Consider the following 23,357-nt stretch of genomic DNA (forward strand, 5'->3'; position numbering starts at 1 on the left):
AATATCCCAATGAAGACAAAGTCTGCTCAGTGCCAATGAACTGGAAACTACTGAGATGATGGCACTGAAGGCGAGGTGGGAGAGGGAATGCTATGGAGAAAGACAAAGGATGAGACACATAGATGAAAAGAGACAACCACCTGCTTGACTGGGAAGGCCATTTCTGGTTCACGCTAAGAAGCCATTTTTAAATGTCCCTAGAGCTGCCCACAGAAATCTGTGCAGGAACCCAATGGAATTGGGACAGGGCAGCAGTGTGTTCAAACCAACACCCTCTCAAACCAGACCGCTGCGGACCAAACATGTTCAGTGGACACAACATATTGACTGGAGGAAGATGAAAATCTGGTGTGTGTATGTGGTGGAGTGGCTGAAACCCTGAACACGTGCACACTGCATTACACCACTTTGTTCAGGGCCTCACTTGTTACTTAACACTAGACATTCACAACTGCAAGTAAACAAGAATATTGGTGGGTTGTTTTACCTTTTCCCATATCAAGTTCAACCTTGGAGACCTGAATACACTTGAAGCATGACAACGCCTACTATGCTGATAAGCATGTCATGATCTTTCATAGATTTTGTTACCATTTCCACACTGTGAAGCACCACCCACATTTTTTAAACATTAAACATTACATGTGATGATGTAAAACACTGCCCAGAGAGCTACACTTATTGGAAATGGTCACAGTTCAGTGCCGTTTTTCCACTTGCTATTATAAATATTGACTCAGAAGGCTGCTAATAAGTAAATATTAAATCTGTTTTCTACCTACAGATGGTTGTTTGTAATTTCTTATTTCATTCTATATTAATTTCACATTTGCCATTCCTATTAAAATGCAAATGGAGCAATGAATTTGCTCGTGATTGAGTGGGTGTCTTTTGGTCTAGTATTAGGGGAATACAGTTATCTTTCTATTCTAGGAAGAAGAAAATGAAATTGTGTGGGGGGAAAACTATGAATTTCTCTGAATATGTATAAGGAAAGTATTTTAGCAAACAGTTTCCTTCCCCAGCTAAACTCTAGCCTATTTATGTAAGAATATTAACTATTTGAGAGTAAACATGATACTTAAAAGTACAATGAATTAGGATTTTCATTCTACTGCAGTTAGAACGCAAAAATTCTAATATGTTATCATTCCTGAGAGATTGCATCTGCACTGCTATATAGGCTCATCTATCTCTCCACCACCTGAAGAATGGGCAGTTTTCTTGCTGTGGAAATGAGTTCTCTAATGGTTTGTGAATTACTTCCTGAGAAACCCATCCAATGTGATTCTGCAGATCAGTTGAGCTCAGTGAGACCAATATAGTTACTTTCATTGCTAAAACTAGATCCAGTTCTAATAAGTAGAGTAGATCCTATAAGATGCCATGAAAGGTGACAGGTTGGGATCCTGTGCTCTCATTTCTTTTGCCACTTCATGGCAAAAATAAAGACGAAGCATGGGTAGAATAGCATTAATGGCTACATTTGATATGATGGGCTTATCTGCCCACAAAGAAATTTACAACACAGATCTAAGCATGTTCACTCACAAGTATGTCCCAATGAGTTCAGTAAGGCTTACATCCTAGTATGTTTGCGCATCAAAGGTTCTCCCTTTTGGTCCTACAATACATATATAACCAATGGCAGTCCATGATTTCTGGAAGTAATTTGTTAAATACAGTGAATCAGGCATCTTTTAATCTTGCAATTTGCCCCTTAAAAGATCAAACAAGAACGAGGTATGTATATAATGGTAAAACCTATAGTGCTATGACTTGGATAATACTAAATTTAATAGCTGAGACTGCATGCATACCTAATTGTCCTCCCTGGGTCTGCTTCTATAATCCAAGTACAATGAAGATTGTTGTCATATGGAGCTGGATAACCAGGAGACAGAATGCGGCCTGAAGTAGCAGCGTGAATACGTCCACCACATTCAGCTGAAAAGAAAAGGCGAAAACAATCAATTTTCAGAGAGAAGTGCCATGCACAGTTGAGGTACTTTACTTTACAGAAAGGTTAGAACTCTTAATTTTAGTAGAACGTGATTGCTTGTAATATACCAAGCTGCTTGGTGAAATGATGCACGGCCAAGAGTCAGAAAAGAAAAATTAGAATAAAGAAAGGAAGCTGGAATAACTTTATGGGGTCTTGTATTAAACATTAGGTAAAAGGTAAAGGACCCCTGACCAGCATGACTAAACCACTTCTGGCACAACAGAACACTGTGACAGAAACCAGAACGCACGGAAACGCCGTTGACCTTACCCTTCAGCGGTATCTATTTATCTACTTGCACTTTGACGTGCTTTCAAACTGCTAGGTTGGCAGGAGCTTGGACAGAGAAATGGGAGCTCACCCCATCGCGGGGATTCGAACCGCCGACCTTCTGATCAGCAAGCCCCAAAGGCTCAGTGGTTTAGACCACAGTGCCACCCCGCATTAAGCCACCTAGGACACGCAAGGTGAATTCTAATGCAAAAGTGGTGCAGTGCAATCCTTTGAAAGTTTTTGTGTGTTTTTTGGAGGGGTTGGGGGGGATCTGTAAAAAACAAACACATTTTTGAACATATTTTCTCAAACAATAAATACACCTACACATGTTTAATCTAAAAATGTGGACTTTAAAATCCAAGAATTGCACTGGAAAATCTAAAGAAGTGAAAAGTCCAAAGAATAACCATCCACACTTTCATCCAGAAGTGTGAATCAAGTCAGTTTGTGTAACAACTCACATAAATCAAATACTTCAAGCATCTCTACTTCTATCAAAGTTCTTTCTAAGTTATGGTAGTAGTAGTAGTAGTAGTAGTACACTAGTAAGCAACACTTTCAAAGTAGGGTTCATTTACTTTTATATGTGCTGCCAAGTGTATGAAAGAGCCCAAGAGATTTAGTTTGCTTGTGTGCTATTAGTTTTAGGAAAGAGCAGCAGATAAAAACTTCGGACTTTGTGAACAAGTAAGCAGCCTCTAGGAGAAACCTTTGCAGCCCTGGTTCAGATGATGCCTGTAAGTTTGAAAACGATGTATGACAAGGGTAGACCTTGTGCCTTCCCTGTCCCCTGGCAGCAGCAGCACTCTATCCAATCTATCCCCACCACGTTGTTTCTGATGGGGTATTTGTTGTTGTTGCTGTTTAGTCGTTTAGTCTTGTCCGAATCTTCGTGACCCCATGGACCAGAGCACGCCAGGCACTCCTGTCTTCCACTGCCTCCCGCAGTTTGGTCAAACTCATGCTGGTAGCTTCGAGAACACTGTCCAACCATCTCGTCCTCTGTCGTCCCCTTCTCCTTGTGCCCTCAATCTTTCCCAACATCATGGTCTTTTCCAGGGAGCCTTCTCTTCTCATGAGGTGGCCAAAGTATTGGAGCCTCAGCTTCAGGATCTGTCCTTCCAGTGAGCACTCAGGGCTGATTTCCTTCAGAATGGAGAGGTTTGATCTTCTTGCAGTCCATGGGACTCTCAAGAGTCTCCTCCAGCACCATAATTCAAAAGCATCAATTCTTCGGCGATAAGCCTTCTTTATGGGCCAGCTCTCACTTCCATCCATCACTACTTGGAAAACCATAGCTTTAACTATACGGACCTTTGCTGGCAAGGTGATGTCTCTGCTTTTTAAGATGCTGTCTAGGTTTGTCATCGCTTTTCTCCCAAGAAGCAAGCGTCTTTTAATTTTGTGGCTGCTGTCACCTTCTGCAGTGATCATGGAGCCCAAGAAAGTAAAAATCTCTCACTGCCTCTATTTCTTCCCCTTCTATTTGCCAGGAGGTGATGGGACCAGTGGCCATTATCTTCATGGTATAGTTAGTTTTTTAAAACCAGAGGAAGGATGGAGAAGTACAAAGACATTATTCCACCCACAGTTCTGACTGCTGGCAGCTGTCTGACAGGGCAGTGAATAACTGGGAAAACCACCTTTGGTTTGTCCCCCCCCCCTAAAAAAATAAATAAATAAAATCTTAGGATTTAAGCCTCAGAGAACCAAAAGGGATTTTTATTTTTATTTTTTTACAAGCAAAGGTACATCAATTGATGATAAGGCAGTATCTGAGTAACCCAGAACCAGCTCAGGTAGTGTGAACAATATTTTCTTGTTATACTTTTAAGAAGTTATAATTCGAGCTTCCCTGTGAGCACTGTCCTATGGAATTAACCTAAAGTGTTAGCATTCAGATATGTGCTATCTAGCACTCTTCCTCCTGACAATATGCTTCTCGCATGGATGAGCAAAACACACTCCACGAATAGCCCACAGCATTTGCATGGGTTGTAGACATACGGCTGGAAAATAAGAGTAACCTTTTCTTTACCTTGATGGAAATGTTTTTCTTCTCACTTCTTAACGTGTTGCACATATACCTTTTGATAGCAACATAAGACAAGCTAGTTCACATCTTGCTCAGTCAGAATCCAGAGTTTTCGTAACTGGCAAGTCAAGATGACACAATCTTTATGTCATGTGTAAGTGAGGAGCTTGAAACAGCTGAGAGCACAGACGAAACACGTAAGGGTACTCAAATTAGTTTCATGTTTCTAGGTTTGATGGTTCTCTTACATGAGATTGAAAAGATATTTTCCCAGGCAGAGAATTCTGCAAAGAATGTATCTACTCAGCCACTCTCCCTTTGTTCAGACACAGATCATACCAGACTTTCAATTAAAAAGAGAAAGAAAGGGCGGGGGAAGAGAATCAAAGAATGCCACTTAATGTGTACAATGTGCTTAAAGCAGGAAAGATTAGAATTGAGCGGAACACATGATGACAAAGAAATGAATTTATGCATTATACATGCCTGTCCCCACCCTCTTAAATAGAACCTTTTGTTGTCAGTGGGAACTCTGGCAAAGCTGTCCTGCATTAGACCTGGAAAAGAACTCCAAGTGCCCATAATCTCAGTTCCGCCGCCCGAGCCCACTCTGGGTGATGGGGCAAGTTTGCAGCTGGTGCCAAAGCCACCATTTTGGATGCTGGTGTTCACGTACACGTGACGTGCAATGCACCAGCATGTTACGTGTGGCTACAGGGGGCTCATTTAAGCCCACCCCTCCTCCTCAACGTCTGCATCCTCCCTCCCTTTTTTTGCAGTTTGTCTTTCAGTGGTCACTTCTGGGCCACAGAGGAATTTTTGTCTGGTTTGGCAAGTGGGTTTTTTCACCTTCTCCATGCTGCAGGGTTGGGAAAGGAGGTTGATTAGGTATGGTGTCTGTTCACTCAGCCATTAGGCCTAGGTTAAGTTGGATCCTGCACTGTTACCCCTTTTAAACAGGTTAATCATGTCACTTTTGCAGGAAGGTATAGGAAGCAGCATGTTAGGATATCATGTTAGTGACCCTTGGGGATGACTGTCAGTGCTTAAGGCCTGAACATGAGAGCAGGCTTCCTCAACCTTGTAGGCCCCTAAGGGGGTGGGGTGGGTAGGTCTCCCTACTTACCTTCAAGGTGTGGCTGGAGTTAGGGCTAGGCAAATATGCTTGCTTCTGGCCTGGCAGGGGTTTGGTCGCCCTTATAGCTGCATAAGTCCCATAAACATAAGCAATTCCCATACCAATATTTTGTTCTGCAGGTTAGGGTTTATACAAATAAAAGTGTCACTTATTCAACCCAGCTATATGTCTCTCAGTGTTTGTTTTAGCTATCAGCCTCAAAAGCCCACCTCAAAAGAAAGACAAGCACCTAAAGTTCCAGGTTAAAAGGTAAGGTAAAGGGAGCCCTGACCATTAGGTCCAGTCATGACCGACTCTGGGGCTGCGGCGCTCATCTCGCTTTATTGGCCAAGGGAGTCGGCGTACAGCTTCCGGGTCATGTGGCCAGCATGACTAGCCGCTTCTGGCGAACCAGAGCAGCGCACGGAAACGCCGTTTACCTTCCCACTGGAGCGGTACCTATTTAACTACTTGCACTTTGACGTGCTTTCGAACTGCTAGGTTGGCAGGAGCAGGAACCGAGCAACGGGAGCTCACCCGGTCGCGGGGATTCGAACCACCAACCTTCCAATCAGCAAGTCCTAGGCTCTGTGGTTTAACCCACAGCGCCACCCGCGTCCCTCTAAAACTCCAGGTTACTCGTCCTCTAATGGATTACCCGTATTTAAAGACTTTTTGACTATACCTCCAGTTTTGCCCACAGAGAGCTTTTTCCTCACCGCACAGAAACTACTGGAGTCCTTAGTTCCTATGGGGACAGAAAACAGGCACTGCATGGGTGAAATGGGCGAAGCGACAACCCCTTCCTCGCAGATGGCTGATGAGAATGGCTGTAGGTCTCCACTTCCTATTTTGCCCTCACAACATTTTTCCACTCCTCATACAGGGATAGTGAAAAGGATCCGAAGACTAGGAAAGATATTGGACTGGCTCAGAACAACTGCCAGCCATTCCAGTGGGTCTTTCTTTCTTTCTTTCTTTCTTTCTTTCTTTCTTTCTTTCTTGAGCTTGAGTAATTTCTGAATTACTTTGGAAAGCTCATTATCTCCAGTTTTCAGCAGGATAATAAGACCAGGTTTTGTGTGTGACCTCATGAAAACAAACAATTCAGATAAAGAGCAACTCAGATATTGAATTTCACATTAATCCCATTATTAATGGAGAAAGCATACAAGTGATCTAGTCTTATATACCTTGTGAATAGAAAATGAGTAGAATATGATATAGTAAAAATCCATACAAAGAACAATACAGAAATATTAGCCTTGCCACAAGACAGCTAAATGATGGTTTGTTAAGAAACTGGTCTGTGATTCAGTGAGGGACAGGGAGAGATGGGGGGATTCTTTTGTATATTCAAGAAGGCTTATATCTTCAGAAACAAGGGAAAAAAAGTTGTTGTTGTTGTTACAATCTTCTAGGAATGGACCCAAATTTGCCACCAATTTCGCAGGGGGTCAGTTTAGACAATACCAGATAGGACAAAATAATTCATGGAGACCTCACAGAGAACGAGCATTCTTTTTAGTAAGAACTGCCACAGAATTTTGCTTCAAGGCAAAACATGAGGTGAATCTGGAGATTTCTCCTTGGGTAAGAAATGTGAAGAAAACTGAAAGAGTTTTGATAGGGGCGTCAAAATTTCTTATAGTCTGTAGTCCAGTCATTCCTAGGCTGCATCAAATATCCTTCAGAAATCAAGGTAAAAGCATACCAGAGGAATTTCAAGAAAAGCAAAAGAATTTCAGGGAGAGTAGTAGTAGATTTCCTCAGAGATGGCCCACATATTTAGTTTCAATATATGTATATGGTGGTGGTTGGGGAAAACCTGAGATGGATTATATACCATTTCAAAGCATTGTTATCAAATATATAATAATGCATTATCCATAAAGAGCCCTATGATCACCGTGTTATCTAACATTACCTGTACAAGTCGGCAAAGGCTTGTCCCAAACTCTTCGATCTCCACTTAGGCAGGTAATAGTGCTGCTACCATGCATTGTGTAGCCTGGATTGCAACTGTACAAAACAACCGTATCTGTGTAATGGCCTTCATCGCGAATCTTGTAGCCATAGTTTGGTGTTCCGGAATCCTCACATTTCACTAAATCAAAGCCTATAAATGAAAGCAAAATATGGAAACACACATTTGAATTCTGTATTGTCACACAATTAGTCATTTCACAACCAATAACAGAGATGATTCCCCATGTCTGTCTGCTCATAGGGAGGGCTTTCGACACCACCTCTAACAGAAGAGAAAAGCAGGCAGATATTCACAGATTTCCCTTCCCTTTGCAGCTCTCCCACATTTCGCCTTCCATGCTGATGTTGAGGCTCCTCTAATCCTTTGGAATATACGGGGGTGGGGAGAAGGGGACACAGGAACTGCATGGGGAAGAGGGGAATCCATCTTCTTTCATGAGTGGATGGCAGTGCAGCATAAGGAGAAAAATTGAGGCTACATATGTTCTACATGTTATCAGTAAGTTCAAAGATTATGGTCTCCCTAATTTTGTTTTTATGCGCAGTGCGGGGAGTTACAACTTTGCCCACCAGATATGCCTATTCCACGTCTGACATCCTAGGTCCACATGTGGGTGCACCATGTGAATATGTACACATGTAAAAATCCAATGTACAGGCTCCCTAATTGGGTTTTCAGATTTTAAATCAGATATTGCGCTGTTCATGCCCACATGTGTTGGAGTTAAGGCGTGTATACCCTATTCAAACATTACACCCAATGCGGGGACATCTGGGAGAATTAGAGGTGGGGCAGGCGTACCTGGAGGGCAGGGTGGGAAGTTGAGTTTTCACTCTCTCGCCACTTGTGGGGGATAAGAATGGTGAGCATATCATCCAATTCGACCCCAAAAGTATCTTCATTTCACATAAATGAGATCCTCAAATTTGACCTCACTATTGTCCAATTTTGGGGCTCTTCTGATGTTATTCCTTCCTGTGCCATGAAGTCAATGTCAGAAAACAAAAATGTGATGATCTCTTGAAAACTGGATACCTTTTATTAATTACTGAAGAAATAAGGCACAGCCATCAACTTATGTCATTGGCGCATTAAATTTATGGAGATATTTCAATATGGAAATTACAAATAGCAATGTATTACGTATTTTTCCCCTTATTTTTTGAAGTATTTGTATCCTATCATACTGTGCAAATGCACCTCAAGTTGAAATCAATAAAACTTGGGGAAAATATATTTAGGTACTATAGAATACGAAAGCAACATACAAAGCATAGCACAACAGCACTTCTAATAAATATGAGCTGGGCCCCAAATGCCCCCTTAAATAAAAAGGTTTAAGTTGCTCACAAAGAGTTACATTATTGTGTGTATAGGTGTGGATCCATATCCATATCCACATCCATATCATATTATTATTATTAGTTTGGTTCTCCCCTCTAACTACTCACACTGCCTCAAAAAGTGTTTGGCAAAAGCCAAAACCAGCCAAACACAGCCCTGAAACACTACTTTTAAACTACCACTTAGTCAAGTGAGGGAGATTTTTTTAAATATAAATACTACATATCTGACCAAGGGTTTATCTGACCTGTTTTGTTTTGTTTTGTTTGTAAGAACCTATTTAACTCTTTTCCCTAAACATTTTATTTTTAAACTATTAAGATTTGTGGTAGGCTGACATCTAACACCACTACATTTTTAAAAGCCTCCAAAATTAAGCATCAGTTTTCAAGCACTGGGAGAGTTGTTGTTTATAAAAAAAACAGCATGATCATATCATCTGTGCCAAATCAGAAACTCAGTTGCAGCCAGATGACAAAGAAGAAAGTTTCAGAAATGGTTTCAAATGCAGCACAGCACAGCAGAACAGAGTTGCTGCTGTAAAAGTAAAGTTAAAAGGTGCAGATGTACACATGGATCATTCTGTGTGCTTCTTTGGGCTGGAGCCACACAGATAAGTGAAAATAAGCAAACATTTCTGATTATGTGATCTGCGATTCAAATGACTGCAATGCAAACTTGCTGGGGATTCTCAGCAACAGATGTCAATCATACAGACATGAAAACATGATGAATCTGTTTATTGGCACCAGGTGCCTTGATGGGTAGGTAATAAGTAGCCTCAGAAAAACCCGTCGACATATTAGAAGGCAAGTCAGCTCTGAGTGTTATTTGTCAAGACTGCACACTGTTTACTGTAACAAACACTGTATACAGAAAAGAAACATTTCCTTCCAATGTATAGGCAGTGATACATTGCGTGTCAAAAACATTATACTTAACCACTTGTCAAATTTGTTAGTGGCAAAATATCATCACTTATCAACACAACTAGGTTTAAAAAGCTTCAAGTCAAATGGATTGCCCACAAGGCGGAATCTGAACTTGCAGGCTTGCGTGTCCCTGCAATTTCACCTTGCCACAGAAAAAGAATAATAATAAGATGAAATGATGTATTTACCTTTCAGAAAAGAGGTGACCCCTAACAATGCACTTGGATGATAATCTCCTTAGGGAAGAGATGTGAGGAGAAATGCATTTTAAATCCCAAAAATTCTGAACCAGAAGTTTGACTGTTGTTGCTAACTGGGGACCACTTACCAGTACTTAGCCAGGAAGATGCTCCCCTATGTCTCCTCCCCAGCGGACACCAGTTAGAAAATGTGGGAGAGGAAAAACTAAAGCTGGAAACACATGCAATGAAAAGATAATTCAAAATACTGTGCATGCCCTGTTAAAAGTTGTAGCATGCGAACAATCTGAATATTGATATGGAAGCCTTGGCCATTTCCCACTCATTGACTTCCTGGTCATTGCCTTCTCCTCCTTTGACTGGGAAGCAGAGTACTGCAGATAAGCACTCTGAAGTGGGGAAGAGATTGTGGCATGGGGCTGTGAGTCATTTTGTTGTGCAGCTGGAAGAGGAGATCGTGAAAGCAGTAGTGGACTCAGGTAGGTAGGTAGGTAAGAGAGTGGGTGGCAGGCAGGTGTTTAGTTTCCAGGGCAGCTGAGAGCATATTCATGGCACTGTAGACTCTCATTTGCCTCCAGCTTAAGACATGTTCTTTGTCACCCCTGCTTTAAAAAATATCCTGTAGGCCACAAGAGGACAAAGTCAGCAAGGAGAGCAAGCAACACTACATCTACCTGGATTTATCCAGCCAGTTCCCAGGTAATTCCAATCATGTACCCATCCACTGCTTTAGATATTGTTGTAAATAAATGTGGCAAAATAGCCAGCAGATCTTCACTTAGCTTCTGCCCATTTGGTCCTGTGGAGGACCCAGGCATAGCATTTCACTGACCCCAGTGCTGCCAGCTACTGCTTCTATGCTCCAAAGGAATGGGCGAATATGCCAATTTTCATTTCTCCCAATTTCTAATTCTTTACGTCATAAGTTCAGTTCTTTGCACTTCCAAATCACTTTTCTCTTTTTTGGAATCCTCATGAAAATTCATTAGCATTTTAGTTCAAATTTATCCTAATTTTGTATGCAATTGTGATGAATATAACCATTTTTTGTAAAGGCAATTTCCCCCTAACAGAATGCACTTGTGTATTTTAGGAATACATGTGCTGTCTGCACAATTTAACCCATTATATATTACTTGACTGCACTGAAAAATGCAGAAAACATTCAAAGGTTGGCTATATTTCTGCTCTCTTATTGTTTCAGAAAATGAGAATTAGGTAGGTCTGCCATTAAATTGTGCACTGAATCAAATTTCTCTCCCAACCCAAATGCTTGCTGCCACTACTCATTGTCTTTCTTTACCCTGCACAGGAAGTTTCAAGTTCTTTCCCTCACTTTTTCTCACTCACATGAGAGCTTATCCAAATACTTAAACCCAGTGCTTTTTGTGACTGTACTCACTGATAAAGAGTACTGGCACCTTTTCATTTTAAACTTTTCTGCTTCTTTACTTTTGTTCAGCTGAACTCTGGAAGCACCAAACACTATTTTAATTCAGCTGGAAGTCTAGACTGTCCAAAATAAAATTTACAATCTGATTTTCTGTTGTCAGTTGCTGTAGAATCTTGAGCACAGAAAGGCTAGGTTTGTTCACAGTGAACGCTGAGCTGTTTCTCTTTCAATAGATCAGAATACACAATGGCTTTCTGGCAAAGGGGGACACAGACCCCCCCCCAATTGCATCTCTTCCCATCTTCCAGAAGGAAAGGCAATCACCTTTAAAAAACAGCCGCTTTTGTGATGCTGGGGTGAGGGTTGGAGATCCCAAGAGTATTACTTGACAGGAAGTAAGGACCAAACATGACAGATTGCTCCTTTCCCTGTTGAGCCCCATATATCTCAGGAAATAAGCAAGAATAACTAGAGTGTGCTGTGGAGATGGTGGAAAGTAACTGAAGGAACCTTTCGGAGTGCACTGGGTCTGCTTCCATTCCTTATCAGTGACCAAACTGATCTTTCTCTGACCACTGAGTTTCCTTTCATGCCATATTGTTATCACTTTAAGTCTGGAAAAGGTAATTCTAGCGACAGGACTCTAGATGATGTATTTTAGGTATCAACCTTCATATGGAAGGAACTGAAGTGAGCAATTGTTCAGTGTTCTCAAGTCATGCTGAATAACAGCAAGGGAAAGTTCCAAGTGAGGTAAAATTATGCATTTTCTATCACAGAATGGGTTTTTCTGTTGTGTCCTGTTATCACACTGTTCAATCTCTTCCTCTAAGGGTATCTTGCTCTATATAAATGCCAAATGAGCTGTATTGTCAAATGACAATATACCTTTTGAGGGTTATAAACAAGAAAAACCAGAGTTCAGGTAGAGGGCCCATAAAGTAAATATACATGAACACCAACTGCACAATAATATTCTTTATCCCCTTTCTGTGTCATAACCTGTCCAGTGCATCACAGAGAATGCACTGCCTATTCTAATAGTAATTCCTCAGCCTATACGAGGGCATTTACAAGCAAAAAAGCATTTTAAGGTTTCTGTCAGTTTATTTTAAACTCTAATCTGATCAGACTTTTTACCTGGGGTGAAGTGTTATGCAGTCTGACTGCAAAGAACATAACAACTTAAAGTCTCTCTGGCATTAGAATTACACTTTCCTTCCCTCTCCCTTTCTCTCTCTCTCTCTCTCTCTCTCTCTCTCTCTCTCTCACACACACACACACACACACTTTTCAGTAAACAAGGCCTACAACTTTTCAACATTACATGTCATTCTACCATTTCCCCCCACTACCTGTTCGATTGACTGCACAGCATTCTAAATTTGTGCAGATACTATACATATAGATCAGGATCCTAGTTTCAGAATGTTGACTACTGTGCAAGGAAAGTTTGTAGATGGGTCCATCAAGGATGTGATGACATGAACAGGGGCAGTAAAGCACAGCAGTGCTCTTCATTTCGCACAGTGTTAAACACGGAAGATAGTAATGATTCATTAGGCTTCTGTATCTCGGGCTACTTTTACTTGCCTTAACAAGACATCACATTAGCACAGGGAAGCAGGACACACACTCATGCCCCTGCTCCCAGGATCAGCTGAAGTTGTAACCACTTCAAAATTCCTGACATTTCTGAATGAGATTAAGGAAAATCTAAGCTCTTTTCAGGCAACCAATCTAATCTTTTCTATTATCTTTAGAGCGAAGGGTGACCCACACCTTTACCTTCTCACATAGCTCCCTTTGATGCTTTGTGTTGTTCTTAATGGCCCATCCCCAGGCTATCATCTCACACAGCATGGCTTAATTAGCCTTAACACATGCTGATTCCAGAGGATTAGTATTGTCTAGCACACAATCCAACACACAATCTAGCTATAACTACACACAGGAGACTGACCTAGCTTACTTAGCTTTTGACACCCCAAGCCTTAATTAAATTGTCACACCTACTGGAACTAATAATTTAGGATGTCTAGCACCCACAAACTTGTAACAATATAGTGGATCTCTTCATACAGGCTACTGAATGTTCCTAGGTTAGGGGTGGCATACCCACCACAAACTTTCCCCTTTCTCCCATTACTCTAAATCAATTGAAAAAGCTCTGTTGATGCAAATTAGTGGTACATTTTTGTTCTGTGTAAACCTTCTTGCCATGTAATTTCTGATATAATTATACTTTTGAAGTCCAGAAAAGAAATGGAGGTAATCAAAGGGTTTAGTGAAGCGGGTGTTGTTTTACATTCATGTTGAAATTGTATCTTAAGGATATGATGATATAAATGCTTCTGATGACATTTGTAGAGATATGCTCATTGAAGTTCCAGTGCCTCTGATCTGAGTCCAAAAGTTTAGCATCAGGATTAACATGCCCAAATACAAGGTCTCAAATGTACTGAACCCAATGGCAGTATTTCTTAACAAGGAAAGTAGTAAAGAAATTTATGACACTGTGGGGAGTATATTTAAGGTGTCTTTGTTTTTTGTCCCCCCCCCCAAAAAAAGCAGTTTTGAAAATAACATAAAGGACTCTTTTTTGCAGTCCTGATCTTCTATCAATATCCTTAAGGCAAACATCTGGCTGCTTCCTAAGGACCCAGGCATGATTTATGGCACCTACTGTTATTTATTTATTTGATTGTTTGGTTGTCTTTGTAAATTTATTAGCCACTGATGAAAATACAATGTTTCCTTATGGTGGCTTACAACAAAATTGTATGTTGCAAGAGCACCCATGTTTTGAACATAACTACTGCATGTGCAGACAGGCCATTTCTTCCATGAAAACCACAACTGTGTTTGTATTTAATAAATGGGTCTCCGTGCCTCTGGCTATTTTCACTGGATAGGAGAATTCATGTACACCAACCACCATTATATCAAATAATTAAAGGAGATGGGTTGTTTTCGGACACAACTTGGAATGAGAGTTTTACACTTCCATGAAAAATGGAATCTCTATTCATTTTTATTTTTGGTATTTGTGCAGTGCATGTCTTCTGCAGAGGTGAAAGATTAGGACAAAGAATAGAGGGTTATGTTCCAGGTCAGAAGACACTGGAAAAAAGCAAACTGTTCAGGATGGTCCTCTGAAGGGGGAAAAAGAAAGATGTGAAACCATGGAGATGTATTTCAGCTCTCTTGTCAACATGCAACAATGGTAAACATAAATCACAGCTTACAGTGGATTTATTTTCAGGTTCTGCACTGCGCGCGTGCACATATTGTGCCAGCTGTGGGCAAATGAATTTATATGTTCTATTATTTTGATTTTATTCTCTTCTCACATACTTGGTGCCTCTTTGTCTTCATGCCTGCCACCTGGCATATCAGCCCATTCTCATTTTGTTCTGAATGTCATTTTTAAGGTTAAGGGGTAACCAGCCAGGCAGCAGAGAATATTAGCACCTTACACGGCAATGACAAAATCTTCCTGCTGGTTTGAGAACTTTAAAGCCAAGCCCAACTGTGGGGATGCCTGAGGCTATATCATATTCTCTCCACAGTAACTACAGGTGTCACGGCAAGGCAAGTTTTAATTGGGCGAAAACATCTAGGGTTTTGTTTTAGAAATGCAATTGCAGAAGCAACATAGGCTTTACTTGTTTTGATCCAAAGAAATAATGGCCCAAACACTTTCTCTTTACCAATCCATGCTTCCCCTTTCTGGCTCGCACACTGAAGCTTTTTGTCTCTTGAAAATAAGAATGAAAGTGAAACAATAAAAGAACTAAATATGAATTATGATTTTGTATAGTATTTTTTTTTTAACACACAAACACAATACCAATTCACAGGGATTCTAAGAGTGTGGAAACTGAAGCGCCTCTTATGCAACTATAAATTCATGACAGAAATGTTCATACTTTCATGAAATGCCTTGAATTATGTTGATTTCAGTTCAGTTTCCCCCCCAGTTGATGACATGGTTGGTGTTTTCTTTTGGGAGTTCTTCCATTTTATATGACTCTTCCATTTTGTAGACAGAACATAAGATACCATAAAAGGCTAATCCTTTTTTATGCACACAATTATTTACTATTACTGTATTCTTTATTAAATATCCTACTGCGCTTCAGCCAAAGATACAATGGTGGTTAGCAAAAGGGGGGAAGCAATCTATGTATTTTCTTCCTCATTAAATGGTTTAATGTTTTATGTGATAACTTGTGATAATTTTGAGGTGGGAAAAGTATACTTGGAAGGATGTTTTGTGTGATTCTTTTTTCATTCTTTGTCTATGTTTTCAGTATTTATTTAATTACTGTGTAAGTTGCCTTGAGAGCTTCAGCTACAAGGGGATACATAAATAAAGCTTTAATAAAAAAATCCAAGAATATACACACACACACACACACACACACACACCCCTTGGAAGTCGAACAGAATCTGTTCCAGAAGTCCATTTGACTTCTGAAATGTTCAGCATCCAAAGCACTGCTTCCAATTGGCTGCAAGAAGCTCCTGCAGCCAATCAGAAGCTGTGGAAGCCCTGTCGGATGTTCGGCATCTGAAAAAACATTCAAAAACCGGAACACTCTCTTCCAGTTTTTTATTGTTCGGGAGCTGGAAAGTTCAACTCCCAAGGCATTTCGGAGCCGAGGTACAACTGTACTTCCAAAACCACCCGGACAGTTCAACTTCAGTACACACCCAGTCTAAGACAACATGATTATCAGAACTGTTTGAAAATGGAGCAGTTACACCTCTCTCCTCTCATAGAGGCATAAAGTATACTCCAGGATATTCCAGCTCTTCCTACACTAGTTAGTAAGCTGAATTTTGGTGCCCGCTTGGAAAGCTATCAGGAAGCAAAACGAAGTATGAAAGGTGATCTCAATTGTAAATGTGATGAAAAAATGTCTGATTGCATTTCAGTGAACTTGTGTTTTAAGCAAGCTGTTTGGGGGAAGGTCAGGCTAAAAATGAAATTCAGATCTGGGTCTCTTTAACAAACAAAAAACCCCACCAATACAGGCAAGTTTGGCTTTTCAGGTTGATTTTATCATCATAACTTTCCTTCTCTAGATAGAGTAAAAGGGTGCTTCTTTGAATCTTGATGTGTCTATAGTTTCCTGCATATTAGTGCTCGGATTACCAACATACGAGAGCCACAAGTTCCACGAACACCTGAATGGTGGAACTATCATCACCTGAACATCCAACTGGGAATGTGCAAGCCGTAAGAAGCCACTGATATACTCAACCCAGGTCCATTATTTATCCCAATCTCTTTTTATTTACGCCTACTGCTGTGTTCACAAAATAATATGCTGAAGTTGAAAATACTGCATTTAAGCAGTATGTCTAAAATTCTCTCCTTACCAACAGAGAAAGGAATTAAAATTCAATCTCATAACCACAGTAGGTAGTAAGAAGTAATCCTCAGGACTTTGTGTTACATCATGTTAGCTACGTAAAATGCTTACTCTCTCCCACCCTTCAAAAACCCTGTTTCCATGAATGCTACTTACTTGTATATGTGAGCTGAAATCCTTGATCTGTATCTGATCCGTTAGAATTAAACTCTATCCATAAGTGGTTAGATGTGCTATTGAGAATGAGCCCTATCAATTCGTTTTTTGTAAAGGACCCCAACAGACGCGATGAGCTGTCTTTTCCATCATATACCTGTTAAAAATAAAACCAATTAAGCTCAATACAGTTATATATTTATTTGTTTCAAACTATTTCAGAACTCCACCTAGCAGAAGTTGCATTCTTTTTTTCTTTTTCTGTTTGCAATTAATTATTATGCAATTAAACCACCCAAACTTCCAATAAGAAGATAGGAAATAACACAGCTTTCTTCTGCCTGTAATATCTTGGCTATGCAGCTCATATGAAGAAGGAAAAAAGCCGCACACAGTAATATACTACTAGTCTGTCAGTCATTTTTTTAAAGGTTTGTGAAGCTCACATTGAATAAAATTAATATTTATTCACGGCTCAATCCCTTAGCATTTTGTCACCTCGTGTCTCCTTCCCCCTCTATAATCCACTTAATAAAGGCTGAAAAGGTTTGTGGCATTTTACTCAAGGTGCCTCTTTTGAAAACACCGATGAGGGGGCAAAAGTAACCTCTACCCCTCTGTTCCCTCCTGACTAAATGTATTAAAAAGCAGGATTGAAGAAGTGAAGCTAGTCTGTCACCTTTTATTTCAGATTCTGGGCCTGAGGTGATTTTCGTCTTCAAATCGTTTTTAATAAAAAAGAAATATAACATTTGATACCACTTCAGAGGGAGGTGAGCTCCTGTTTTCAAACAAAGGATGCACGGGTTTATCTTCAGTTCACAATATTGCACGGGAAACTCAAATTCACTTTTAATACTGTTGATTTTTGACATGCTTTTATAATGGCTCAAACCACACAGGAAATATGTTTTTTTAAAAAATAATAAGAATAATAAAAGGTTCTTGGAACAAACGAGAACCTGAATAAAAGCACCAAGTTCACACTGACCTGGATGTTTCAATAATGAAACATTTCCAACATAACCACCCCAGATTTTCCATTTCTCAAAAGCCCCAGCATTCTGCACGAACCAGTGAAGGTCAGAAAGCAAGGCTCTTAGTTTCTGAAAGATAAAACACCTGTCCTTTCATGCTTTAAACTGTCAAATTCTAAATTCAATGGCAACGCCATAAAGGGCTGCACTGGGCCTGACTGCAGCCCATAGAACTACTTGGTCTAAACACATAGGAATGTAAACGGTATTATGCAATAGAGCAGTGATGGCCAAACTTGGACCTCCAGCTGTTTGGGGACTACAATTCCCATCATCCCTGACCACTGGTCCTGTTAGCTAGGGATGATTGGAGTTGTAGTCCCAAAACAGATGGAGGGCCAAGTTTGGCCATCACTGCAATAGAGAAACCTCAAGCATTAGGGATATTGTTGTTTCACCACAGATAACGCAAAGTTCTGCATAGGGCACAGGCCTCTTTTTAGCTTCGGGGCTTTAATGAAAACCATAGCTTTATTTGGGGCTGCCGCTTGTGTGTTAAACCTACATGGGAGCAGGGCGAAATTCACATTGGGAAGTAATAGGATACAAACCTGGCTAATGTGGAAATTGGAGCTTTTGGGACATTTGGACTTAAGAGAAGTAAGAAACAAGATTTTGGCTCCATTTTTAAATATGGAGGCCTGGCTGGAAGAAATATGGACCTTATTGGAACAGAGCTCCTTCGAGACTCAGAATTTAAAATAAAGGACTATCAAAAAAACCGGCAGAGAGGAATTGAGAGAGAGTTGAGAGCCTCAGACGTGAGGTCGCCAGGCTGACCGCAGATGGACTGATGGACTTTGGTTGGGGTTCGAAACCGGGAAAGGGGGTGGTGGGGCTTTGAGAATCCAAAGGGTGTATAACTATATTTTGTTTTAATTAATTTGGTTTTGCCACTAACATAAAAATGGGGATTTCGGGGAAGGGAATTGGGGCCGACCTTAGAAAAAGATTTTTAAGAATAAGTGTTGACGTATAAAGATTGAGGCTTTTAAGTTAAAATTGGTTAATTGAATTGATGGGGCGAATTTAGAAAAAGTTTTTTAAGAATAAGTATTGATATATAAAGATTGAGGTTTATAAGTTAAAATTGGTTAATTAAAATGAATTAGAGAAAATAAGGTAAAGTGTGGGGACAAGAATTTGCTGAGCTAAAAATTGGAATTGGAATACAAGAAGGGGAGGTGTGGGGAAGTCAAGGAAATTGGTTATGGAAAGCAAGAAATGTAAACTTTATGAGTTTTTAATTGTTGTTGTTTTTTTTTCCTTTACTTTTTGAAAATCCCAATAAATATATTAATAAAAAAAAGTAATAGGGACCTAATGGGTTATTTGTTTCCTTCCTCCCCAGACCCAATTATTATAATGTAGAAAATGCATGGGTAAATCTTAATTTACTTCCACTGTAACCTTCTCATGGCTCCCCCCCCCCCAAAGCTGGAACTCACTCATCTCAAGTGGGCACCATTGCTATAATAAGAGAACAAGGTTGAGTTCCAACACCTCTTCTCCTAGAGAAATAGCACTGACCTTCCTCTTATGTTTAGAAGCACACTGAAGTCTGTATAACCTTGATTTTCTTTTATCTTTTTCCTTTGGTTTCCTTTGTTTTGAAAGCAAACGCCACCAACCAGTCTAGCATAGTTTATTGTGAAGGCCCAGGCAGAAACTTTCCTTCACTTATGAAGATTCAACCTACCTAAAGTTACAAAAGTAATTTTGCCTTTGTAGCTTGACCCGAAGTTCAGCTACTTCAGATCTGAATTTGTCCAGCTTTAACTTCTGGCTTTTCCTTTTTCCTTTTTTTTAAATTCTAACCTGTTCTGCTAGATTAAAGAAACAGCACCCAATATTTCATCCCCATGTACTTCTGTATCTTGACCACATCACCTCTTAACACAATCTTCCATGATAAAAACACAAACTGTGATACACCCTTTTTCAGAATACTATTCAACATCTTTTTAAAAAACATACATAATATCCTTTAGGGTTGCCATACATCTGGGTTTTCCCAGCCATGTCCAGACATTTGGGGGGGTAGCATGCCCATCCAGGTGGATTTTTTATTTTTAAATGAAATGTTCAGGGTTTGGGGGGCATTTATTATTATTATTATTGATTGATTGATTGATTGATTGATTGATTGATTTTTAGGGGCACACACATGCCGCCAAAGGGGGAGAGAGGCAGGTGCTCTTCAGTCATCCACTGCGCACCTTGATGCGTTGCAGCTATGCCCTGGAAGCAGAAGTGCCGCAGCAGGGTCTGTAGCGCCACCACTGCCATCATCCCTTTCCAGTTCCCACTCCTGGCTGTGCTATTTGTCGGGACCCTGTTTGTGTGAGGCTCCCACTTACCAGTGCCAGAGCTGCCTCTCCTTTTCAGGCCTTCTGCCTCCAAGTGGCCACTAGCAAGGTTGCATCTAGGATCAGGCCCGGGCAGGGAGGCTCGTCGCTCCACTGCTTCTCTGGTCCTGCCTGGGCCTTCCCCAGCAGCAGTGGCACTGGCCCCAATGGCTGCTCAAGCCATATCAGAGGGGACATGGGTGGCCACGGCTGCATCTGCAGCGGCAGTTCCAAGGCCTCTCTGCTCCTACTTGCACCTTCCCCTTCAACACGGCTTGAGTAGCGGTTGAAGGGGACGACAAGCCTACCTGCCCTGGCCTGATCTTGGATACGACCACTTGGAGGCCATCTTTCCGCAGGGCCTGCAAGACAGAGCTGTTCCACCAGACCTTTGGCCAAGGCACAGCCTGACCCCCTCCTTTGGTAATTCTTCACAGAACTCTAGCCCAATGGTTGCCATCAATTTGATTTGAACTGATTTTATAATGAATTGATTTTAGAATGCTGTATTATTTTACTGTTGTTAGCCGCTCTGAGCCCGGCTTCAGCTGGGGAGGGTGGGATATAAATAAAATATTATTATTATTATTATTATTATTATTATTATTATTATTATTATTATTAGAGGCTGAAGGTCTGAAAGGGAGAGGCGGAGCCTGCTCAGCGGCCCGGAGTCACCCCCAGCACCAGCAAGCGGGAGCTTCCTTGTGAAAGGTAAGGGGGGGAAGGAGGGGGGAGCAGGCAGGTGAGGAAGGGGTTAGCGGCAGGGAGGGGGCGAGTGACAGGGATGCGAGATGGTGGTGGTGGTGGGTGTCCTGACGGGGGGGGTGTCCGGGTTTGTGCCCTTCAGAATATGGCAACCCTATCCTAGAAGCAGTAGGATATATAATATGCCTATATAATATCCTAAAATTAAAAAGCTTCCCTGTAATCCTCATAAAACAAATGCATTAATTTCATTTTTTTGTCACACTTTCAATTATGTCCACTATGATATCCATATCTGTACAGGTTGACACTTTTGCTCATTTTAAGTGAACTGCACTTAAAGCCTTTGGGCATATTCCGCACTATATGTGAAGGTGATATTAACTGGAATGCAGTTTAGCAACTGGCTGCCCTGCCATTTCTCTAGGCCTCGAATTCATGATACCCAAACAAACTGACCACTGGAGCCTTGGAGAAGAGCAGGAAGCCTTTGTTTCTCAAGCACAGCAAGGCAAATATCAAGTGTCTATGGAGGTAGCTGCTCACTCGCACACCAGTTAAAATTACTTATCACTGTAAGACCAAGTTGCTTAAGAAATGATGGTGGGTAAGGCAAAGTCACAGCAGCCACTATTCCTTTGACTGAATGCCCAACTAGCATCAAGACTGGCTGTGAACTTAAGTCCTGACATGCATGGAAAAGGATTCTCTCTCTCTGTCTGTCTGTCTATAGCCATGCATGCATCTCTCTCTCACACACACTTAAACTACTTCTCAAATGTTGCAGATCAAATAATTAATGCACCCAAAAAGGACTGAGTGTTTTTCTGTTCTTTTGTGTGCACATTTATATATACCTTAACAGTGTCGCCTTCATGCAGCTGAAAGGTTCTGGCTCTCAAGTGGATCCCTTTCCCAGGCTCAGTTTCAATTTTATAAATGCATTCATGGTTGTTGTCATAGTTAGATGGAAAATTTGGGGACAGCAGTGTTCCTTCATTCCCAGACACACTTGCTCCACATTCAGCTAAACAAAACAGACACATTAAAAAAAAAAAGGACATCGGTTAGCATTCAAAATAATTTTCTTTAAAATTGTGGTTATTTTCCAGAGAACAAGGTCCCTCTGCTAATAACTAGAAAATATGCTGTCTTTTTACACTTTTATCTAAGATTTAGGACAAGAGGATGGTAGCTATTTGTGCCTGTTTGCCAGTTCATGCAATGAGACTTTCCCCCTTCCTCGTCTGCTCCCTACAGCGCCAGTCATTTATACAACGTTGTATTCAACCATTATGTACTTGTTGTATGTTTCAATGACTTGGTTTTTCAGAATTTCATAGTCTTTAGACAAAGATTTATTTAATCGTTCTATCGAGATGCATTATTTTTTTCCAGTCGTCTTTGGTTGTCTTTTCATTTCTCATTGTACTGTAAAGTTTAGGCCTGCGTTCACATCTACCCATAGAAGCCTTCGGGGAATTCTGCACACAAAGGTAAAACCAATGTACACTCATGCAACTGACCCTTTGCATCCCCAGAGCATGCTGGACTAGATCTAATTGCAAACAAAAGGTGAAAGTGACTTGCCTCTGCTAAGCTCCCAAGGAAGTGCCTAATGGCAAACAAGAGCGAACTGACTTAAACATCCCAGGAGAAATCTTAAAAGCAAACTTGAGATAATGGTCTGCGTATTAGCAGCGTAAACCCACTTATATTGCTTCCATGGAATGTGCTTAGGGTACCAGATGATTTAAGCCCGCCAGCCAACCTTACTTGCCAACATTGTTATACTTCCAAAATGATTTCCGCACTTGCAGCATCTGATTGTACAACCTATGAAAGGGTGTTTAAAATAAGTTTTCATATTTGTTTTGACAAAAAAAGGGTAAAAAGCTAGATGTGTTTTTATTTTAGAGCATCACGGACAGAGCCATCTTATTTTTTTGTATTAAAGAAAGAAAGATTACATACATACCAATCCCTTCAGTGCAGTTATTATATTTTCTGTTTTATATTTCACTATCTCAGAACCAAGCCCTTAAATTTATATTTCTCGGTGCTGGGACTGTGGGCTTAAGATTGTGTTTTCACCAAATTAATGCAGAATTTTAACTTTTGCACCCATACTGCCTCCCCAATAAATTGCCCTCACTTTGCTAAAACAAGGGATGGGGAGGGAGGGAGGACACTGAAGTGATTACAGGGAGAGAGAAAATAACAATAACTACACAAACAATAGCAACATTACAATAATGGCAATTGCCTGCTTATCTCCACTGGTTTTATAACACCTTGAAAATTGGGATTATTTATGGCTAGGGCAATTATTTTATTATAAACACTGTGACAAGTAACTGTAAATAAGATACCTCAATGTAACAAAATAAATGAACTTCAAATAAATTACCAGCACTTCTCACTATCCATGC

At 40.6% G+C, this 23,357-nt stretch overlaps 1 protein-coding gene across 2 annotated transcripts in view; it reads right to left on the reverse strand.

Moving 5' to 3' along the window:
• The window catches only part of CSMD1 (CUB and Sushi multiple domains 1), a 949,519-nt gene that overhangs the window by 168,118 nt on the left and 758,044 nt on the right, over nucleotides 1-23,357 (reverse strand). For both annotated transcript variants that reach the window (XM_053380819.1, XM_053380818.1), the window contains exons 22-25: nucleotides 21,783-21,952; nucleotides 16,833-16,989; nucleotides 7,361-7,552; nucleotides 1,821-1,947 (exon numbers count right to left, since the gene is read on the reverse strand). In XM_053380819.1, coding sequence (XP_053236794.1) covers nucleotides 1,821-1,947; nucleotides 7,361-7,552; nucleotides 16,833-16,989; nucleotides 21,783-21,952 — 646 coding nt within the window. The remainder of the gene's footprint in view (nucleotides 1-1,820; nucleotides 1,948-7,360; nucleotides 7,553-16,832; nucleotides 16,990-21,782; nucleotides 21,953-23,357) is intronic.

The sequence above is a fragment of the Podarcis raffonei genome, chromosome 3 (genome assembly GCF_027172205.1).
Source record: "Podarcis raffonei isolate rPodRaf1 chromosome 3, rPodRaf1.pri, whole genome shotgun sequence".
In the NCBI taxonomy this organism is placed as follows: domain Eukaryota; kingdom Metazoa; phylum Chordata; class Lepidosauria; order Squamata; family Lacertidae; genus Podarcis; species Podarcis raffonei.